This window comes from Schistocerca serialis, chromosome 2 (assembly GCF_023864345.2).
Source record: "Schistocerca serialis cubense isolate TAMUIC-IGC-003099 chromosome 2, iqSchSeri2.2, whole genome shotgun sequence".
Taxonomy (NCBI): Eukaryota; Metazoa; Arthropoda; class Insecta; order Orthoptera; family Acrididae; genus Schistocerca; species Schistocerca serialis.
Window position 1 is genome coordinate 530906853 of NC_064639.1, and position 24470 is coordinate 530931322.

A 24470-nucleotide genomic window follows, 5' to 3' on the forward strand; every position below is an offset into this window, starting at 1 on the left:
TGAACTGTTATGACTGGACCATTCTTTACATTTGATTTGGTATATTTCAGTTTACATTGTAATAATCTCTGTGAAATGTATTTCTTTATTCACTTATCCTACATTCAAGCAAGTTCCTCACTAATTAGGTACATAGGATTAAAAATAAATAAAACGAAAACAACATAATTTGTAATTTTAAATTTAACTGAATGAAATTTACTTCAACTGCTAGGTACATCTGATCATGAACGATCCTGGCATAGGTTATCTACATACAATAACACAGATGGCTGTTTATTTGAACAGTGAAGAGTAAATAGACACATTAACAAATTAAAGCTAAATCAATTAAAAATCCAGATTAAACATGTGAATGTAGACTTTCCTGGCACATACTGCTGATGAAATTTTCTCAAGCTTCCAGCCAGGTGGCTGCATTGAAATTCTGTCACCAGGGTGGAGGCCCGAGAAGATTAAACTTAATGGAATTTATTACACACAATATGGGAGCTAATCAGTCAATCAATAAATATATAAATACACCAACTGAAATCTTTGGAGAAGTATTTCCCAGACACCACAATCAATGCTGCAAGTGGGGCTCCCCACATCCTTTTAAATCAGTAAGTCTAAGTCACTTGTACATAACAGAGGTACATAATATTTACATTGCTAATGTAGTACGATACATTATGAATCTACTATAAGTGTAACACAATTCTGAACTGCAGAGAGATACAGTCTTAACTTATTTTTTATAAGAAACTTTTAAGTATCTGTGGGCGGATTCTCAGGATATCACATGTGTTATGCAGCAACTTGATGTCAATGGAATTTGTCATTATTCGAAGTTAAATGTCATCTAGTTCTTTATTATATTCTTATTTGCCTTGTGTCATCAGATTGTCAATCCTAGATTCAGTCTGGGGCACATCTGGAATTCACCGTTACAAATTTGCAGTGAAGTTGGGTTTATAAACTTTTCGAGCACATTTAACTGTATTCATCACTCCAATCCTCATTACATTTTTGACACTGCTTCTACTTTGTTTGCTGCCAACTCTACAGATGTCAGTCTACTATGGACAAATAAAGTAATCTTTGTGGTTCCAGACTCTCCTTTCTTTCTAGATTATCTGTCACAGACAGTAAAAAATACTGCAATCAAAATTCTTTTTGCAGACAAAATACTAAAACAAACATTCCATCTTTTTACTGTATTTGCTTCACACATGTACAGCTTTTATAAAGACAGATCAGTCAATAAGTGACTGCTATTCTGATGTGAGTTACAATCTTTAACCTGCAGATATCTACTACATGGTTCTCTTAGGTCATGCCTTAATATTATTGGTATATAACCAAATATTTTCTACATTTTAAATGTGTTATTACACTTATTAAAAAATACAGATATTTGCTAAACACTGTGTCCCATGCTATTGTACAATAGTGACATATCTTCATACCATGGGCTCAAGATTAAAAAGAGCTCTAAATTTTTCTACAGCAGATTAATTCCTCCTCTTTAGAAAGACTATCTGGAACCATTGTTATTTTTCATGTATAGAAGTTATGGAAGACTGCCCTCAGATTTCAATATGTTTTGCACTCATTGTAATATGAGAGTTATCAATATATATTCCTCTCAGAGTCAGCCTGTCTGAATTAAAAATAAGCTGTTTTCATGCAGAAACTCTTTAACAAAAATGTTGTCAACATCCATAAACCTGACTCAAAAGCATTTATCATTTTCATTCAGAACATAATTAATATTTTGCTCAACAGTCCAACCAATTAATGAATTATTAAAGCTGGCGAAACTAAATAACATAATAATTATTATTAAATTATTGAAGTTATTGAATGGTTCTGTTGTTTCCTGATGCACATGGAAATAACAACACAGACTATGTTTAGTTATACACATAATAATTTCATGCAGATATCTGCAATTCCTGTTTCTGTTCTCCCACTAATGACATGCCACATTTGGTGAGATACTATAGAGGGTGATTATAATTAAAGTTCTAGTTTCAAAGTGCTATAAAAAAATTAACCACTGCTCAGAATGACATCAAATTTGAATATCATATTACTGACAGAGGGGGAAACATTACGCAAGCAAAAAAAATTTAAGGAAAATTTTACCACTAGATGGCACTGTAAGTGGCAGAATATGCAAAATAAAAGATGTGTCATACATGACTGTTCCTCAGCACACGCCTGTGATTCTCAGCATGACTGTCTCAATGGATGATCCTCACTGCTGTAAAGCCTTTTTACAATGATGGTGACTGTGCACCAGTAGCTCTGCAGATATTCCCGGCCCTCAAGGGTATGAAAAAAGGCATTGGGCTGATGTCTGCCAAGGGTCTGGACAGGTTCTTTTGAAATGCAACGTGGGAAAGGGAGGAAAACAACTGATCTGACACCAGTAGAAGATAACTTATGTTCAGAGGTTTCTTCGTGCTGACATGCCAATAAAATGGCTCTGAGCACTACGGGACTTAACATCTGTGGTCATCAGTCCCCTAGAACTTAGAACTACTTAAACCTAACTAACCGAAGGACATCACACACATCCATGCCCGAGGCAGGATTCGAACCTGCGACCGTAGCGGTCACGCGGTTCCAGACTGAAGCGCCTAGAACCGCATGGCCACACCGGCCAGCACACGCCAATAAGACAAATGTTTCCTCTGGAATTTCTTGCTTGCATGGAACTGGACAATGAATGACCATGGAATGTTCTGTGGATGGGCAAAGCCCATTTCCATCTTTAAGGACTTATAAATACAAAGAAGTGTAGAATACGGGCCAGGAAAAATCTGCTCACACATCAGTCATTACAGCTTCAATCTGCAAAGGTAACTGTGTGGTGTGGGTTGATAGCATTGTTTATCAAATGGCTGTATTTCTTCAAAGAGATGGGTCCTGCTGGTCTTGTTACCTATACCAACACTGGCTAATGCTATAACAGTCTTTTGTACATCAGTGTAATCACAATCCTTCAACAGTGTTTATGTATGGGTAGGATCATTTTTATGTCCAGCTCGCACAATCTTAATTCATGTGACTTCTGGCTGTGGGGTTATCTGAAAGATGTTGTGTTCAGTGCTCTGATTACAAATGCAGCTGATTGAAGGCAAGCACTGAGCAACGCAATCTGAACATGACCTGTAAGACACTCTGATCTGCTGCGGAGTAAGTTGTTTCTTGATGTAGCTTGCTGCAGCATACTGAAAAGACATGTTCAGTTGTGTGTGACAGTCTCACAACAATTAAAAAGGACAATCAAATACTGATTTTTTCCATCCGATGTGGTACAACCTTGCCATGGTGGATGGCCTTATGTAAATAACAGTGCCGCAACTGTTGAATGTCAACTTATGCAGTCATGCACATTGCACAGTATGGTTTGTTTAATGTGCAACTCACATCATAGCTGTTGTATTGTGATTCATCTGTAATTTGTAGCCAAACCCATTTACATTATGAAGGTGTTTTGAAACTAGAACTTTAATTATAATCACCCTGTATATTCATATCTTTATGGTATGGCATGTGATGCATTGCTTACTTCAAATCATTTGTTCTCTGAATCTAACAATAGAGTCAACAACACACCAGACCACACAACAGTGCTATCTGTCACAACAGAAGAAACAGCAACCTGTGACTTCTTATTACATAAGAGAACAGTAAATATTTGAGATTACACTTTTCTTTGGAGTGTGGGGCTTCACTGACATCAAATTGAAATTCAAGTGTCAGTAACTTGATTCTGAAGGAATTTGTCTGGAGGCAGCTTTGTATGGAAGTGAAATGTGGAGAATAAACAATTCAGAAATGGACAGGAGCTTTCAAAATGGAGAAAGCCATAGATTATGTGGGCAGATTAAATAACTAACAAAGATGTACTGAATCAAACTGTAAGGAATGGTTTGATAAGACACATTGTGAGACATCAAGGAATCGCCAATTTGGTAATGGAGAGAGCTTGGGAGGCAAAAAGCACAGAGGGAGACCAAGACTTAACTACAATAAACAGTTTCAAATACACATAGGTTACAGAAGTCATGCAGAGATGAAGAAGCTTGCACAGAATAGACTAGTGTGGAGAGATGCATCAAACAGTCTTCATACTGAAGACCACCATCACAACAACAACAGCTTCTTGTAATGGTATTCCTCAAGAAACATGACCTACAACATACATCATGTTCTAAGGATTTAAAAAGTGTAAGATATGCATTTTTTTAAAAGGAAAAAGTATTGTGGTGCCTAATTATTGAATCAGTTCACTATAATTGATCCAGCTTGAAACCACAGTCATAGTGTTCTTATCTGTATTTCTGTTCATAGATACTCTGTACACTCATGACTAACTCAGTTGTGATAGGTTAAGGTATTAATGATAATCCGCATCAGCTCTTCTTTTACCAATACTTGCAGAGTGAACTGAAACAGGACAATTTTGCAGTTCCATGGAAGCAACTTGAAATTCTTGTGCTTGAGCATCTAGGCATCAGCCAAGTTCAATTGTTAGTGAAAATTGAAAAAAAAGGGGGGGGGGGGTGGTATGTCGTGTTGGTGGTGGTGGTGGTGGTGAGTCAGCTTACTTGTCATCATGAAATAAATTTGTTTAAACAATCATTATAAACATATTAAAAACAATGACAACTTGATACTCCATCTTGAATTAGCTTCAAGCTGAAATTTTACTTTAACAAGGAAAAAGCACCATAAAATTTATGGAAGTATTCTGCTTGTACCTTCCTGAAGATGAACAAATCTGCAGGCAGGCCGATTACACAGTTGTCGGTTAAAATCTTGGCACACCGGGAGGGTGTCCAGTAACTGAAACAGGAAATTTATAGTACAGAATGTAACAAGACTCCAATAAAAATTATGCTCTCATTTAGCAATAACAAATTAGATGATAAAAAATGTTTCTTCACTCTGTTATATTATATATGATATTTCATGTGATTCAAGTCACAGCTATATTTGACAGGAATGATTACCAAGCTACAGAAACATGTAACGTGCATTTCTTAAATTCATGTAACAATTAAAAATGCAGATATGGACATGCGTTACTATATATTTATATACTACTCTGTTTCTGAAAACCTCACCATAACTATTGCTTCTCAGCATTCAACAAGTGACATAGTTTCCTTGAGGGTTAATATAAAGCCAAAACCAGACAAATTACAAAGAAGTATCACATGCATCACTGCTTAATCTGAAATTTGCTGTTCAGATTTTCTAAGAAATGTGCAAAAACAGAGATTCTTAAACTGTTCAAAGCGCATGTTAAGTCCTACCATTAAACTAAGGAATGACAGATTTGTTTCTGTAAATATGAAATCTGTTTTTTATGTCTTTTGATCTCTATGTAAAACAATATGAATTTGGATAAAAAACATTAACATGAAATACGATGAAATAAAAGCTCAACTACCTGTCCTTGATCATCTGTGTAGACCACAAAAGGAGCATTTGCGGGCACTGTGGCTAGAGCTTGGTGCCCGAACCAAACGACATGCAGCGTAACAAGCATGTGGCGGGCGTACGTGAGAAGGCAGCAGTGCAGGCCAAGGGGAAAAGCACAGCCAGATGCGCATCAGCGTTCATTACCATTTTATGTTTCCCCACACCGCAGCAGCACATTCCGAAGATGGTGTACGTATTTCAATAATCCACAGCGGCACGACAATCCGTTGCATTCCATCAAGGCACACCAATGTTTAAACCACCAATACGCACACACATAACACAAGATAACGAAATAAAGAGTTGTTTTATTATGTAATTTTTGAAGGATTGACAGTTAACCGCCACACAGTAACAATGAGAGGATATTAAAAATTTGATATGTCGAGGAAAACGGAACAGTTCCGAGGTGTGGGAGTAGAGCGATTGTTGGCGTGCGATGGGAATCGTTATTCAGCCAAAGTGTAGGAAAGCATGAAAAAAAGAGAAATAGCAGAAAAATTACATAAGGCATGCGAAATATTAAGAAGATAGAAAACTTAATATCAAATACTAGTGTTAATTTGGCTATAGCTGTAAACATATTATCTCTCTCAAAGCTGGTTTATCACAGATAAGAATTACTGCTCAGTCCAAGTGAAAAACACTATTCTTTGCCCAACGTCACATAAAGCTACTACTGTTTTATGTCATGCTCTTTTCCTTAAACAGAAAAAAGTGTTTGATTTGAAGAAGTTCAGGATCTTTAAAAGGAAAACCGGTTGTTGCAGAATCTTTTGCATATAATGTGAATTTAATAGAAAAAAAAATGCTCTAGATATAGGATAGTTAATCTTGTGTAACATGTATGTATGAATTAAATACAAACATTTTATATATAAACAGGAAGGATTGAATATATTGGCAGGATCATTAGGATACAGTATCATATCTGAAGTACTTCATCTTAAAATTCAGTCTTTATTGACTCAATGTTGACAATTCAGTTCAATTAAGAGTGTTGTGGACACACACAATGTGATGTTTCTTTAAATGACTGTGAGGTACATTACTTACAAATCTCATTATCTGAATGATAGTGGAAAGTGTTAAATACATATGAAAGAACAAATACAAATCTTTACAACAGTAATATCAAACACGAAATTACAATTCAGTGCTCCACAGCAAGCTGTACTACATGGTTAATATGTTTCAATGCGCTTACCAACTAAACACACAACAAAGGTCTGAACAGTACACGCCATGAAGAGAAAATAGCAAAAAACAAACCTACTGCGTGGTACTGCTAGTCATGCTCCAGTCTATAAAACTATTTACCTTGGCAATACTAGTTATAGAATAGTGTTTGCTCAAACAGCTATCATGTACAGAATGTATTCATAAGCAGTGAAATAACAGCAATGTAATGATAGAAGAACTGTTATTTGTATAAAAATTCACTCAGATATATTTGTTATTTTAAGAAACACACAGTAATGAGGGACCGTTTTGCAGACAATGTATAAATGCTCCAGCCTCAATAACTGACTTGTGTTGTTTCAGCATTTCCTTAAGGAAACTGGCATTGATGTTAATAAGAGGCATGAATGAATTAATAAAATGAATGTGTAGAATGTTAACAATACCATTTGAGTGGTATAACAGATGTATACATATAACCCATTTTGATTATATATTCATATTTAAATATATGTACATATAAGTCAAACAACAAGCACTGAAACTCTCTGTCAATACATACATGACCAGAGATATGGACATAAATTTATTTCATTGTATGCTGCTGTTCAAGTTTTTGGTATATATTTATTAACTTAAAAAAAAGTAGAAATGAGATTGTGGGAGTAATGTTCAGAAAAAACTGCATTATAAATTTTCAGAAGTTTCTGAATATTTTACACTCTTCTCTATTAAATTGCTTTTTTTCCTGACATATTGTATTCTCAGCACATGAAAAACAGTGTTTACTGAAGAGAAAGCATGAAAAGTGTTTCTCAAATTTGCAAAAGCCACAAATGCATTCATTTTTCCGATAGTACGCTTTCCACATTTACAATGTACATAGCAGACAGTGCACTGAAGATGTCAAAAAGCAATATTTATACCCAAAAAGTCAATGAGAATAAATGACCATCTCTGTGATTATAACTTAATCATGCAACCATTACATAAATGTTGATTTCCGTGCTAGCATTCTAGAACTGTAGTTTGTTTCTTTTGTTGTAGACAGCTGTACATGTGACAGATACTTTGTTAACAGATTAGCTGTTACTATGCGAATACTGGTAGTAGCCCATTTCTCACACTGTTCTGCATTTCATTCACCCTTACTCCTTGAAATAAGCAGATTGTTTTACAAAGATGCAACAGATGTAAAGCTACAGGATAACAACAATCATTTAGCAGTTTGATATGAAGTTGTAATGCTACAGGTAGTGTGAAATATGACATCAAGTGCATTCACTACGCAAATAAGGACTTAGAGACAAAGACTGGTAGTAAATTAAAACTTGGACTTATAAATATATTTATATCGTATAGAATGAGTAATATGCAACAAATTATCTCTATTAATTTCAGAACTTTCTACTATTGCTAACTCCTGCAGTTCTGAACATTTGAGGAACAGGAATGAAGGTTAGTATTAGAAAAGGAATCTAACTGCCTTACCTGATGGTGCCGCTCTATAGACATGTAGAGAAAGGAACGGAACACTGGAAAACTAAAAATTTAATTTTATGGTTCTGTAATTAAATACTTTATTTATTTTGTTTCATGTAAAACTAAAATGTAGGAATATGAGGGGATGAGAAGACTGAGAAAAGAAGCATTAATAAAACAAATAATCATGCATTTCCAAGCATTATTATTACAAATACTGGCTGGTGTTTGTTTCTTTACATACAAAGATCAGCAGGATTAGACAATACAATACACATTTGTATGGAATACAGTCAAAACTCAGTGATGGCAATGGCAAATAAGCGTGACAAGTCAGGCAGACTGTAATAAAAACCCAAATCCTTAAAAATCAGTACAGGACAGTAGCAGAAGGCACTTTCTTCGGTATGCCACGAAATGAAGCGAGCATAATAATGCTGCAGTGTGTGACCCAATGCCCACTACAATTGTCTCTGTTGGGTAAGCACTTCCACAAGCATCTGATCAACATTACATTATAAGTATAAACTGGCAGACACTTCAGTGGTTACACAAAACTTTAATAGCACTTGAAATAAGGACAGAAATTAGATTTTTTGTTATAGCTTAAAACAACATCTTAGAAATGCAAAATGTTTTCATAATTAGTAGAATAAAATTCTCTTTAAATATTATATATTTTTATTTATATATCTTTCTATATCCTACTTTAAAAGAAATTATTTCATTTTAACATTAATACCAAAATATTAAAAACATAGGTCAATGACCATTAAGATACTATACTAACTTGCTAACATAGGAACACTTAAAAAGTAGAACTGTATGAATTCATTACAGCAGCACCATTTTACTTTAAATTTTTTAAAGAAAGAATGCCCCTTTAAGCAATTAATTATTTGTCAAGGTGCTGTACAAATATGAGGAAGCATACAGTTCCTTTATGAATTAACTACAAATATAAAAGCTCTCTACATAACAGATTATGTACTGGACAAGATTCCAATAATAAGAAGATTGACTAAAAATAACAAACAGATATACAATAATAAAACTACAACGTTAAATAAGTGAATACATAGCCATAAATATGTGGCACATAGTGAACAGGGAACAGCATAACCCAAAAAGCCACCAGATGAGTTTGTATTCTTTAGAAGAGACTGAATATTATTATTCTTTTACAACTTGATATCTTTAATGTTGCTTATATGTACAGATAAATGCGAGTGCTTTGGATAGTAAGAAATGGGTCTTCTTGGGTTAATAACAGACAACTACTGTGGCACTAACTAACAGATTTTAAAAAGTATACAATGTCCATATATCTACCATGCTAAATTTCTACTGGTTTTGTTTATTTTATGCCCCACTGCATGCAAATCAGGGAGACAGGGAAATTTCATTGTCAGAATACAGTTCTCTCTGGCACTTAAAATTCAAAACAGTAAACATAGTTAAAACTTTAACTGCCTTTTACACTGTCTGAGTGAAACGGCACAGAAAACTGATACAAGGAACTATGCTGACAGAAGAACTGTTTATTTTCATACAGCACCACTGTCATACATAATTAGTTCTACCTAAAGTTAATTTATCACAGCTCGTTACAATGTCAATGTGACTACGAGCCATAAATGAGAGCCTCCCTTGGGTGCCCTCATGTGGCAGCATTCCTCCCCCAACATTTATTAGCCACACACTTTTTGGTCCATTAGTGGCAAATGAATGACTTTGTCATAAGACAGGAGAATTTTTCATTTTCCCCTGTGACCTTTATTCCTCATAATTTCAGCTGAATTTTGACTAGACATTTTAAATGTTTATAATACACAAATGTATACAAAAATTTATGTAGTTTTCATCTTTTTGTATGGTTGAAGTGCTACACTTGTAATGACATTATTATTGTTTGATGGGGTTGTAAATGTGCCATAATGAGCCATCATATGGCTGAAAATACCATTACTGACCACAGGTGTGGGAGGCTGTGATACAACAGCGTATGGTGAAGGCATCAGTTGTGGCCTCAAAAACTGGTACTGGGGCATAAGGGCAGATGGATTAGGGGCTCTGTTAAAGGTAAACAGTCCAGGTTGTGGTTGTGGATAAGCCACAGGGTGTCCAAGACTAATCCCAGGTACTGTTCCAGGTGACGGAGTTGGAGGAGCAAATCGTGGAGGTGGGGGAGGCATTACAGCTACAGCCTGTTTGTTGAGTGCAACGCCAGTATAATTGAGTGCCATCATGGGGTTTATTCCAGATGCAGCCATCTTCACTGCTTTTGCATAGTTCTGTTGCGCTACTTCCTTTGCAGCAGCGGCAGCAGCAGCCGCGGCTGCTGCTGCTGCTGCAGCTGTCCCTGGATCAGAAGACTGAGATGGGGCAGGAATGCTACTTGCTGAGGGCACCTTCTCTGGTTCGTCCGACTTTGAAGCTTCAGCCACATTCACACTGCTGGTTCCAGGTGAATCAGTAGGGCTGAGGGAGGCACTAGTCACAGTGGCAGTGGGGGTACTCGAGTACTCACATGACACTGGGACAAATGGCTGCTGCAACTGCATCAGCTGCTGGTAAGTTGTGGTGTTGGGCTGGTATACAGGCATTCCAGATTTATCTGCGGCTGGTCGCTTATAGGGGACCATTCCAGGGAAGCCCTGCAAAGAGACTAACTTTTACTCACTTCTTGAATACAAATTGTGCATGGAAAATGTGATTAACAGACACTGACAACACACACTTATTTCTGAATAAATATCTTCATTTCTACAGATTACAAATTACAGAACTTATGGATCTTACAAATCTGTCAGAGCAAAGACAAAAGACATTTAAATTCAAATTGGCACCATTTATATTCAATAGTGCAATAGTACTGCAATAATATGCCACACATACCAAAAGTAATCACAAAAACCCGTATGCACTAGCCAGTACCCAAATTTAGCATACATTAACTTGAGTGTAACAAGTTAACATTAAATCATCAGCATCAACATATTCCTATGATCACATGTGAAAGTCCATAAATGGAACTTCATTTACAAACAAGACATTCAGAAAAAATATTCTTGTAGATGTTAGCTTAGAAGGCAGTTTGATAAAGTTTTTACCCAAAAAATATGCAGCAAATGACAGTTTTCACTTCAAATGACAGTTTCACTTCTGTTTGTGCAGTGGATGTAAAAATCTTTGCTACAATTCATACACTTACGTGCAACATTTTAAAGGCATTGCTTAATTGAAAATGAAGATTGTACACAAGAGCAAAATGACTTTTCAACAAAGTTGTAAGAGGAAACTGTATGGTGAACCTCAAATTGCATTAAAGCTGCTGGAAAATAAAAAAGAAGTCAACTTTAGAATTTCAAATGAAAACATAGGACAAAATTATGACTTTCGAATAGAGCTCTCAAAATTGAATTTTAAGCCTAAAAAGGTTTATGGTACTTTGTGCCAGTTCAGTGTCATCAAAAGCTTACACCATCTCACACCAGCTTAACAAGAAAGTGGGAACTGTTCATACTAGAAGTGTAACTCGAAGACTCTCACTTTTGTGTCTTTACTCATGTCTAACAACCAGAATTTTGATAGTACATTGTCAAAAAGTTCATGTGGTTGTCTTGACTATGTTTATGTTATTTGCTCAGTAATAGGCATTTGATATGCTTGTAGTAGTCAGACAATGTGACCCGAATTGCCAGGAAGCAAAGCAGGTTTATGCAGAGAGATACCTAGATTACCTAAAGTGATTGCAACATGGTTTTGGTGGTTGGAGGCATAAATTCACAATACTGGCTGCACACAATTGACTCCTGATCATAACTAGTGATTCAGAGTATGTTTTAGAGATGATAGGGATGCAGAGGTTCTTGCTGCAATAAATCTCAAACGACATCTTTCCACACAAAAATTGCTAGTGCATTCTGAAAAGTAATGCCTCTGAATTTTTTATAACTCTTAAAGGTTTTTTACATAAAATAAAAATCTTTAATAGGCTACAGGCTTATTCTTCATGTCTACATATTTATTTCTCAACATAGTCACCCTGGTAATGAACACATTTCTCACAACAAGAGACCAGTTTGTTGATACTGTCACTGTAAATGTTTGAGACTGTTGATGGCACCATAGCGTCGCCTTTGCTTGGACCACTTCACCACTATCAAAGTGAAGTCCTCAGAGGTGTTCTTTAAGTTCTGAAAACAGTCAAAAATCAGACTGGGCCAAGTCAGGGCTGCACAGAGGATGATTAAAGACGGTGAACCCAAGGCAACAGATCGTTGCAGATATAGTGGCTGAAGGAGAGGATGCTCCATGTGTGGTCCAACTCCTCAAATTTGAAAATCAATAACAGCATGCTGTTTCTCATGCACCAATGTAGTCACTTTACACACCTCCATGTCACACACTACAATTCAGAGCCCTCTAGCTGCAGAGGGTTGCAAATATGTAGAAATGAAGAACAAACATGTAGAATGTTAATGTTTGTTTTATTTAAATAGCTTTAAGGGCTTTTTGCATACAAAATTTGGAGGCGTTACTTTTCATGATGATTTCGAAGTCACATTCATCAGAGGGGAAATGATTTTGACAAAAGAATCATCCACTCCAACCGATTTACAAATCAAAATTTGGTCTTCCAGACTTCCATTCTTTGGACTACTGAACACACTTCCAAACTCAATAACAATGTAAAAATTCATAAGGTTATACCAGCAAGACAATCAGCATCTCTGGAACACAAATGTTTGGTGTAGCTTCATCCATAATCAAGGTACTGGACCTTCTTTACAGTCAGCTGTATGGTCAGCAATTCTCTAAATTTCTTGAACATGCATTGACATATTTGCTAGGAGACGTTCCACTATCTGTATGAATGTTAATGTGATTGCAGTAATTGCAGTAATATGGATATCTGGCACATATGGTCGGATTTTCATGATTGATGGAATGGTCATAAGATTTAACTCATCTTGATTATTTATTCTGCCTACGTCCACAGAAAAGAGAATTAAATTGTAACCAGTTGCCAAGATGGCACAGCCTTCTATCATATTCAAGAAATAGCTGATTCTTTACTGATATTTGCTGTTTTTATTTAAAAACTAAAATAATAAAATAATCAAACTACCTAATGAAAAGAAGGCTTAAAATATCCCAATATGGTCCTGAATACTGCACAGTGATGTATGTCACATGACATGCTTGTCGAACCAATGGTCTTAACTATCTGGTAGTACCTGTTGGTAATCTGAAAAATATCTAATGTGCGTTTAGGTGAACACGTACTACAGTAAACAGTCCTATGGAGTTACACAAGTGTACTAGACTGGAATTCAAAGCTGGATCTTTCCCTTTTGTAGGCAACACCTCAGAGATTGAGCCTTCAAGTATACCAATTGACCTGATTTTAATCTCTATTCTGACAGTATTTAACACACACTTTTCCAAACACCATAGTGTGTGTCACCATACCTATTACCACCTCAGAAAGAAACAATGTGATGTGGAATGTGAAATGTAAATTGGATTCTGGAATTTCCAAGGTTTCAGAATAATGATTCACTTCTTAATTTATCAAGGAAGATATCTATTTTTCCTATTTCATATGTGACAGAGCGAAGTGAAAATTTCTCAACATGTTTGCCATTATCAAGGAAACTCAGCCTGAGAGAAATTGTGGAAGGTGATTTACTACCAATAACTACTTCTTTGTAACATTCTTGCTACGTGCCAAGTTTGTAAGATGATATCCTACACCATAGAATCCAGTTCTAGAACTACTGACTGATCTTAAGAAAAACTCAACGTAGAGTATCTCTTAATGTGCTGTTCAATACTAGCTTCAAATATTTCATCATACTTTTCCATTAGAATTAGAATTTTATGAGATCGTATGTGGAAATGAGGAATGTGCTGCCCACTGTTCTCTGACTCTGCTCAGGGAACCATTTGTAGTATCTGCATTTGAAATTTTCCATCCATTGTCAGTACTTGAGGACTACAAATAAATGAGCTTGTTATACAGTGTAAACTTTATTCAAATCACCTATATGGGAAAAGTTTATCCAAAAGTACTCTAGTCACTGTTTGCAACCTTTCCACCCTACTACTCTGCCCATTTCAACCATCATTTCCCCATTTCTTAAATTTATTATTTTTATAATTCACTGGATTTACTTGATTGAGTGATGCCAAAACTTCAAGAACATAGTCAAGACACCAATGGTAAAAATTATGAAGTGACAGGAAATCAGTAATTTTTTAAATTAAAGGGTATGCACATTAAAACAATCACATTTTATCCTAAACGCTAAAACTGACCTAAACTGTCTTGGCTGATCTTAGCTATCAGGAAATGTCCCAATGTTTAAATCTAGAACAACTAAAATACACTAAAATTGTACACATTTATGAAGTGAAAACTGACAAGAAACTTCCCAGTAAAGTGACTTCCAATTGCTTGACATTTTTTGAGAATGTAACTTGCAATGTAAAGCAGCCACTGTTCTCACAGCAGTCTCTCAATAACTTCTCTGGATAGAAAAACATACTACCCTCCAAAGTTTTGACAGAGTTAAATGTGGTTTTTGATTGTCCTTGAACCATTGACTTTGGCATAGTGGGGTGGCTTGTGTGTCTCAGTGATAAAGATACCTCTGATGTATGTGCAACTACATGAGAGAGAGATATCAATGGAGAAATCTCACTAGCATATCATTCCTGCAAACGGGCAGCAATCTTTTCAGTAGCTGAAGGGACAACATTCAGAATGATTGATGATCTGTCCTGATAACATTAACCAAATTGGCCTTGCAATGTAAGTACTAAGATCAGCAGAAAGTAAAGGGGAAACTACAGCCATTATATTCCCCAAGCATATGCAGGTCTACTCTATAGATTAAAAATGATGACACCTTATTGGGTCAAATATTCTGGAGGTAAAATAGCCCCCCATTTGTATCTCCAGACTGGGGCTACTCAAGAGGATGCTGTTATCAGAACAAATTAATTTAAGATTTTATGCCCTTAATTAGGCAGACAGATTAGAGAATTTAAGAAAAGAAGTGGACAACTGAAGTTGGATAAGTCAGAATTAGTGAAGTGCAGTGACAGGAAGAACAGGACATCTGATCAGGTAATTACAAGGTTATTAACATGAAATGAAATAATGGTAAAGCATGAGTACATCCTGTATTATATGAAATTAGCAAATTCAGGTGAGCTACTGTGAATGGAACAGAGAAAGCATTATCACCCTACTAGATCCACACATGATGAGGAGACTGAAAGAAGGTGTGATGATGGCATAAAAGAAATTATTCAGATCATTAATGAAGATGAAAATTAAATTGTGATGTGGGGCAACAATGTGATAGCAGGCAAAACAGGAGAAGGTAAAATATGAGGAGAACACTGACTGCAAGAAAGCAGTGGAAGGGAAAGCTATCTGGTAGAATCTTACACAAAGCACAATTTATCACTGTTACCACTTGGTTTAAGAATCTTGGGAGAAGATTGCCTGATGGAACAGACCTAGAGATACCACAAGGTTTCAGACAAATTATAATGGTAAGACAGAACTTACACAGCAGATTTTAAATTGCAAAATATTTTGAGGTGTAGATGTGGACTCCGACCATAATTTATTGGTGATGAACCGCAGATTAAAACTGAAGAAATTATAGATAAGTAAGAACTTATAAATTGAAAGAACCACTGGTTGTTAAGCAGCAAAGGCAGCATTAGGCAACAAATGATTGAAACAATGGAAATAAATACAATAGAACATAAATAAGCAGCTTTGAGACACAAAATAGTCAAGGGAGCAGATGATCAAACAGGGAAAAGGATAAGGTCCAGCAGAAATTATTGGAAACACATGAGATGTTGAATATAACTGGCAAAAAAGAAAATATAAAAATGCAGCAAATGAAGCAGGAGAAAAGGGATACAAATAGCTAAAAAATGAGACTGACATAAAGTGGAAAATGGAAAACAGGAAAGGCTAGAGGAAAAACTCAAAGCTGTTGAAGAGAGAGATGTTGCCAAATTAAAAATTAAAGAAACCTTTGGAGAAAAGTGAGGTAGCTGTGTACCTCACACAGGAAAGAGCAGAAGGCTGGAAGGTAGAATTAATACACTGCAGGGCTGCACAAAAGAAATGAGCTTTAAGATAATATTGTGGAAAGGGAAGAGGAATTAGATGAAGATGAGATGGAAAGTATTATACTGAGAGAAGAATTTGACACTGCACTGAAAGACCTCAGTTGAAACAAGGCACCTGGAGCAGATCAGTTTCCTTCACAATTACTGAGATCTTGGGAGAACAAACCAGCACAAAGATAAAGGAGACAGACAAAATACTCTCAGACTTCAAGAACAGCATAATAATGGAATTTTGAAGAAGGTGGGTGTTGACAGGTATGAATATTACTGAAGCATCAGTTTAATAAGTTATGCTTGCAAAATACTGATATGAATTATTTACAGGAGAATGTAAGATTGATACAAGCCAACCTCATGGAAGATTAGTTTGGGTGCTGAATAAATCTAGGAACATTTGAGGCAATACCAACCCTACAACTTATCTTAGGAAGAGACTGAAGAAAGGCAAACTTATAACATTTGTTGATTCAGAGAAACTTTCAGCAATGTTGATTGGAATGCACTCTTAGAATTCTAAAGATAAAAGGGAAAAAATACAAGGATTTAAAACTTGTTACAAAACCAAACGGTAGTTATAAGAGATGAAGGATGTGAAAGGAGAGCAGAAGTTAAGAAGGGAATGAGACAGGGTTGCATTCTGTCCCCAGTGTTTACTCAGTCTCTCAAGAATGTGAAAGGGAAGCAGGACTGAAGTGGAGAGTGAGACAGGTTTGTAGCCTAACTCCCTTATTATTCAATCTGAATAGTGAGTTGCAGAAATAAAACCACAGAGAAATTAAAAAAGAGCATTAAAGAAGCTTGCCAATAGTATTGTACTTCTTTCAGAGATGCCAAGGAAGTTAGAAGATCAGTTGTACAGAATGTATGCTACTGAAAAGAGGGACTATACACATATGATGGTAATGAATGTAGTTAAATGAAATCAGGAGATGTAAAGAAAATTAGATTAGGAAATAAGACATTAAAAGAAGGACACTTTTTGCTAGGTGCACTACAAAATATCTGATGATGGCCAAAGTGGATGGCATATAAAATGTAGACGGGCAACAGCAAGAAAAGTGTTTCTGGAGAAGAGAAATTTCTTAAAATGGAATGTAAATGTAAGAACCGGAAGTTATTTCTGAAGGTATTTGTGCAGAGTGTAGCCTTGTATGAAAGAGAAATTTGCTCGCTAAACACTTCAGACAAGAATAGAATACAAGCTTTTGAAATGTGGTGCTGCAGAAGAATGCTGAACATCAGAAGTGTCAATAAGATAACTAATGAAGAGGTATTGAACCAAATTTGGGGAGGGGGGTGATGTATGGCACTAAAAGAAACGATAGGTTGATAGGAAATATTCTGAGGCTTCAAATGATTGCCAGTTTGGCAACAAGAGGGAAGAATGGGTGATAAAATTGTAGAGGGTGACCAAGGCTTGATCACAGAATGCAGGTTCAAATTCAGCTGTTATGGAGAGATGAAGAGGCTTTCACAGGATAGACTAAACTGGAAAGCTGCACCAAATTAGTTTTGGACTAATGACAACAAAAACAGGTCTATTACTTCGGAAACTGTGACACTGTGGTATTAGTGACACACCAATCGCATGGCTGAAGTCTCATTGGATATTTTACCACAAAGCAGCAAAAATATGAAACTAAGCTCATAGAAGAGGAAAAATGAAATCTGACTTCCTTCAGTGAGATCATTAGATGCTGCACTTCTGTTTCTGATCTACCTAAATTACTTACTAGAACCTTCCAAAGACTATTAACAAATGGCCCAATCTACTACAGCTGAGACAGTTTTAACATGTTCATAATTAAATCAAGGCAAATAGCTTAACTCTTCTATTTTTGAAAAAATTATTCATTCCTCAGAAAAATAAAATTATGTGCAGGCCACAGAATTAAACAACAAATATGGTTGATCCCTCATAGACTGAAACTCTGTCAGTGAAGCTACTTCATGTCTAAATAGTACAAAGTAAATGAATAAATAAATAGTGATCAAAACAATGAAGAAAGCTGGTCAAGAAGTCTGATCAAAATGGACAGTTCAGCATTTCAATCAGTATTTATAATGTTAATGTCTTGACAATTTTTCTGACAATCTGCTCACAGATGTAAGACAAGAGTTTGGAATCTCCTGTAATTCAAAGCTACATTAATTTAAAAATTCCTCTTAAAACTGTAGGAAAGAGTGTTCACTGTAAACAAGTCTCCATTGCTGTACGATACAATTAATAACAGTGATAGTCAGTTCCCACATCCCTGAGAAGTATATTCTGTGATGGGATCTACTGAGAACATTTGTATCAGTATACATGTGTGTGTGTGTGTGTGTGTGTGTGTGTGTGTGTGTGTGTATTTCTACCTCCCTTGACCTCAAATGCTGAGTGATCAGTCTCTTTTGCCAAATCAAAGAACCTCAAATTCCAGATGCTACCATTTTTGTCACCTTTTGTTCATGTGTATGCCTGCAGCTGCCAAGTTCATACAGGTAAGTAAAAATATCAGTTTGCTACATTTATAAAAGGGGTAAAATTAAGTTATCATCTTCACAACTGATAACCAACTGTAATATGTAATCACATTGTTTTTACCGGTGCCTTGTAATGATACAAAGTTTTCAGGTTTCCAGCCAGATAAGCTCATCAGTGACATTTCAATGAGTATCACTTTTTTCATCTAATGGGAAATTCAGTACATTTATTTATTTATCATTTGATGACAGGAGAAAATTCCAGACAATAAATGTACATGTTTCTATACAGATACACACACACACACACACACAACAATCTCAGGTTCACAATGAGTTAAATCTCAGGTTCACAATGAGTTAATAGCCCTAAGTTCACATCTGTAAGCCAGCCAGAAACTTCTGCAAACTAACAGTGAAGGCCTTCCAACGTTTCTTTGAAGGCTCTGAGGGAGCATTCAAATGTTATGTGATGTACAGTTTGCTGCTCTTCACCGCATCACATTGAGGAGTGGGCTTCCATCCCCATTGGTACAGCAATATTCTGCATTTGCACTGGTCAGTTCTGATGTGATTCAGTATTCACCAGTGTTGTTGGGGGTAGATGAAAACCTGCTGGTTGCTCCCAGGGAGTTTTTATTATTTGGTGATTAACCAAGGAAATCTGCTCCTGCCACACTCTGATTGTTACAGTCATGTTGAAATGAATGTTCTGCAGACTGATTGCTGTGCACAACAATGGTTTTCCAGGCCTCATTCCCTGGAGTTCTGATAATGAAAATTCTGAATGAATTGGCAATTCTGGATTTTTTTAAAATTATTATTGTCCACACATTTAGAAATTACTGTGGTCTTCTTTGCCTAGTCAGCATTACGGGTCTCCTGTATCATTCCCTATGCTCCTCGGAGTACGGGACATCATCATCATCATCATCATCTTCTTCTTATGGATGGTGGTGGAATATTACTAAGAACTGGTGGTCAGTGCATGTTTGTGGGGTGAATACACCATGTGATGAGGTACACTGCTTTATTGAACTCTGTGTCAATTATTTTAGAGTGAGCACTGTTTAGCATTATGGAGCAGTAGTAGTACTCTGCAACTGAGTATGAAAGAGCTAAGGCTGATGATCTGATAACTGTTGCAGTGGCACCCCAGGAGTTCCTGTTAACTGCTGGAATATATTGTTCTGAGTTTTGATTTTAGCTGCCACATTCCAGAGAGGTGTTTTAGTTGTCAGTTATCTATCTATGATCACACCTAAGTATTTTGGAGAGTATTGGAAGGCCTGATCTCTAAATGTGATGATATGTCTGTAATTTGATTCTTTATTCCACAGGGAGAAAGTTGATACAATGGTCTTTCCACAAGTCAATCAGAGAGAATTATGTTTGAAGCATACACCCAACATATTCGGGTCTGATGTTAGTGTTGTTTAATCAAAGTAATATTATCAGTGTAAATAAATTTCCTAGACTTTGTTTCTCGAAGGTTGTATGTATACAAATTAAAAAGAAGTGGACTCAAAACAGAACCTTGTGGGATACCATGATTTATTTTGTGAATTCTACTTTTACTGTTCTATGAGGATGCCTGGAAGTAACTGTTGTTCAGCATGTTGCCAATTAGTGTGGTTAGTTTCCAATATGGAATGACATTGATGACTCTGAGGAGGGGTCACACCAGATGATTTCATTGGCTGCAGTTAGGTCTAAGAATACCTCCACCCTCCAATGTTTATCTTCTGCTTCTCAAAGCTGTTATCAATATAGGTTGCTATTGTCAGCACCTCTTCTCTTATCTTCTACCTGGTCAAAGCCCAGCTTGGTTTATAGTGACGTGTTTGTTGATGGCACACCAGATTCTGTTACGAATGATCATCTCCAAAAGTGTGAATGTGATACTAGGAAGAGCAATATAGCCGTAGTTTTCAACTTTTGAGGGATTGTTATTTGGCTTTAATCTAGCAATGATCTTAGATTTTTGATGAGTGGCAAATGTCCTATCTCTTAGATGACTGAAAAGAAGTTGTTCAGCCATTTGACAGCAGAAACTCAGGGTAAATACCATAAATGCCTGCTTCCTTTCCAGATTTCATGATCACTGTAGCTTCTGTGTTCTCCTATAACTGAAATGAAATGGAAAACATGATGTTTTTGGAGCTGTCTGTTTACTTAGTTTTAACTTTTAAGGGATGCCTAACTTCTCATTTGATGGACTTGTCTGTTGTTGGCTTGGAGGTGGAGATCACATAGCTGCCTGTATAATCAATATTTACAATACATTTTTGTCTGGTGATGGTGTTTGATTTCTGATTAAGGCCCAGGCCTTCCCAATGGAGTAGGTATGGTCCAAGAAAGCTGAAGTTTCTTTCCATCTGCTTTGTATGCTCTCATTTAGTGATTGTAGAAGATCGGAGGCAGTTGCAGGATTAACACTGTCTTTGCTTTCCTTGAGAAGCTTTTTGCTGTCTTCTTTCCAGCCAAGAATATTCTTCGTGGTAAGCTCTTGGTGTGCATTGTCTTGCTGTTCTTTCCAATGAATCTGTTGTTGTTAAAGGCGAGTTTTTATCTCGCTTATGTTGGCATCTGTTTGTTTTAGAAATTAAAAGCTGGCTTTTTTTGAAGTTATATCTCAGTTTTGGATAGGAGAGGCTAACAGGAATGAACAATTCTGTCTGAGAATTATTGGACAATGCTGACTGTGGAGAATATGGTTACAACTCTGCGGCATACTTGAAGACTGTGTGATAAAGCATAGGTCAAGTCTGCAGCCCGTTTTCCATCAGATGAAAAAAGTTGCCTTGACTTTTGTACTCTACATAAATTTGAGGATTTCTGTTCATGTCCAGTCAACAAGTTTTTGTGCATTTGCATCGCTTTCTTGATATTCACAGCATATATGGTGACTGTTGAAGTATCCAGCAATGATGCATGGTTGCTGTGGTGAGAGCAAAGGTGGAGACTGTCAGTTACATCTTGGTGGTCTATCATCAAGTTCTCCACAGGTTACTAATCGATATTTAGGGTGACTGTCTGCAGTTACTAGCTTAAAGCCTGAGATTCTTCCTCTGCTATGAAGTTATTCATTGCCTTCGACTGCATTTCTTGGAGTAAGATAGTGTCAAGTTGGTGCTCTTTCAATGTTTTGAATAAACATTTACTACTCTTTGATTTGCTTGTGCCTTCTATGTTCAGTTAGTAAACTGATATTGAATCTTACACACCTGGCAGTCTTGAGAAGATACTCTTTAGATGTCTTTCCTTTTTAATCTCTGGCTAAGAGGTCATTTAAGGTAGTCCACTCTCATCTTAGTAGTTGTCAGTTGTTAACAAAGCTGTACTAATAAATTTATGGAACTTAAAATATTCATGATATTCACAACGTGAAGCAAACAACTGTTTCATTTTACTAAAACCAACTATTCTGCTCAAAGTAAAAAAAAAAAAAAAAAAAAAAAAAAAAAAAAAAAAAAAAAAAGGGAGAGAGAGAGAAGAAGAAGAAGAGGGCGGTTGATTAAAATGACAGCCACTGCCCTGATAACTTTATGTTAAGTGCAATATGTTTTCCAAATATGGTTCTTCTATTTACTATGTTTAATCATCAAATCTTCCAGTATTAAAGGATTCAACTCCAGTTTGCTCATATATAATATTCCACATAAATGTGTTTGCTGTTTTAAATTTCAGTAAGGGGCAATAAGTTTTTATAACTGCCATAAGTTGTTCTCCAGACATTGGCATGGAATTCAAACACTTCTGCATGATGGTACTATGGTCAACCAGAACTGTTATAGCATCACAAGGCTTCATTAAATACTTATAAATCGAGTTTATTATTATTATTATTATTTTGTTTACACAAAAGCGTGTGTACCGCAATGGCTCATTTATTCGGTTGGAGCTTGCTTGTGTAGTGCACATGTTTCTCCAGTCTCTCTTACAACACTCCTATTATCTGTCATTTGTACTTCTTTCCACAGTTGCATGGGATTCAATAATATACTTCTGGTTTTCAAAGTTTGAGGCCATGTTTGACCATGCCAAGGGGCATTCCACAACACAGTTAAAGGCTAACTCAAACTGAGAAAACCAGGACTATATCACATTCTGAGCAACATCAGGCACACCATAAGAATGGTGTAAGAGAGACTGGAGGAACACATGTAGCCCAAGAAATCAGTGGTACCTGTGACCAAGAAATATGGAAGGTGTTTTTGTCTGGGGGATCAGGGAAACCTCTCCCTCTATTTTATACTAGTTGCTGCTCAGATGTTCTTCAGTGCTTAGGAGTAAAGATTACATGTTGTTTCCAACAGCACTTGCAATCATCACACTTGGTGTTTGTCCACTAAGGCACTCCACAATGAAGGCTGCCAGAGTTTGGTAACCAAGGCAATGTTTAACTGTCTAATACAATATGGCCATTTCTATTACTGATGGGTTGAAACAGACTCATAAAAAAGGCTACCTTTGTTACTCGGAATGCCCAATGGCATTTGAGGGCCGTGTGGTTTATCAAAAATGAAACCCAGAAAATGGCATGCATGCCACCAATCTGGTATACAGCAGGCAGCCCTGATCAGTTTGTGTACACAGGTTCACAGTTCTAGGTGTGCTCCAATGGAACACTTGCAGTGTTTAGGTATGTTACATACTTGTACACAATATGACAGTAATCACATTCTATGGTCACATTTCATGATTGTAGTCTTCACACAATGTAGAATGATCTCCTAGTTGCAGTTTTACACATCCATCATTGTCAAAGCAACAAACCCTGGATGAACTCACGTGTTACAGCATATAAAATCACTTTCCAGGATTCCAGTCATTCCATCCTATTCACAAGCTGATGTGGAAACCTTTGACACTGAGGATATATACATGAATTTGCTTTCCATTTTCATTTCATTTCACTGAATCAGTTTGGAATAAGCTGACTTCACAGTCACACGAGAGGTGCATTTCTGGGCCCAAGTTTCACCAACATACTACTTTACAAAACACCTAATGTTCAGATACATTCAGGACATACATTCAGTGTGTTGGAATTTTTAAAAATGTTGTTTCATTTACTGTAGAAAACGTTTCTTTTACTTTTTAAAGGAAAGATGTGGAATAAATTTTCTTAAGAAGTTGAAGATAGTTTGAGCTGACATCTGATAGGAGTGTGACAAGCCCTGAAGAAGAATTAGTGGTTGAATGAAAGAGAGAACACATTGCAACAATTTAGAAATACCAAAGAGAGACAGCTATTATTTCAAGAACCACAAATGAAATTATATACAGCAGTACATTTGTAATACAAAGGTAAACTCAAAAGTTAAAAAATAAATAAAATGAATAAGTGAACAGAACTTGATGACTTACAAGACATCAGGACTTTGCTTTGTGTGAAATAAAGCAGTGAAGTAAGTCAGACAGTTAACACACTCAAAGGAGAATATCTGGCCATTTTAGTTAAAGCACTAAATTATTCAGAACATATTTTAGTTAGAATGTGTAATCAGTAGCAATAAAACAAACATACCAAAGGAAATTACTGGTCTATAATACGTAACTACTCACGCATTTAAAGAAAACAAAATGCACAGAGGTCAAGAATGTGCTCAGACACAGCTGGGAATTGGTTGCAGTAAAAATAAACAACAGAAGAAATTCTAGTGTTTGAGGGAAGA

The 24470-nt window shown here is 36.2% G+C and overlaps 1 protein-coding gene across 13 annotated transcripts in view; it reads right to left on the reverse strand.

Annotated features, from left to right (window-relative positions):
- Window positions 1-24470, reverse strand: part of LOC126457505 (protein muscleblind-like) — a 611133-nt gene that overhangs the window by 20206 nt on the left and 566457 nt on the right. For 12 of the 13 annotated variants that reach the window (XM_050093838.1, XM_050093834.1, XM_050093828.1 and 9 more), the window contains one exon: window positions 8340-10808. In XM_050093838.1, coding sequence (XP_049949795.1) covers window positions 10002-10808 — 807 coding nt within the window. In that variant the 3' untranslated portion in view covers window positions 8340-10001. Of the gene's footprint in view, window positions 1-4760; window positions 4846-5455; window positions 5515-8339; window positions 10809-24470 lie in introns of those variants that run through there. The other variant, XM_050093840.1, reaches the window with a different exon arrangement.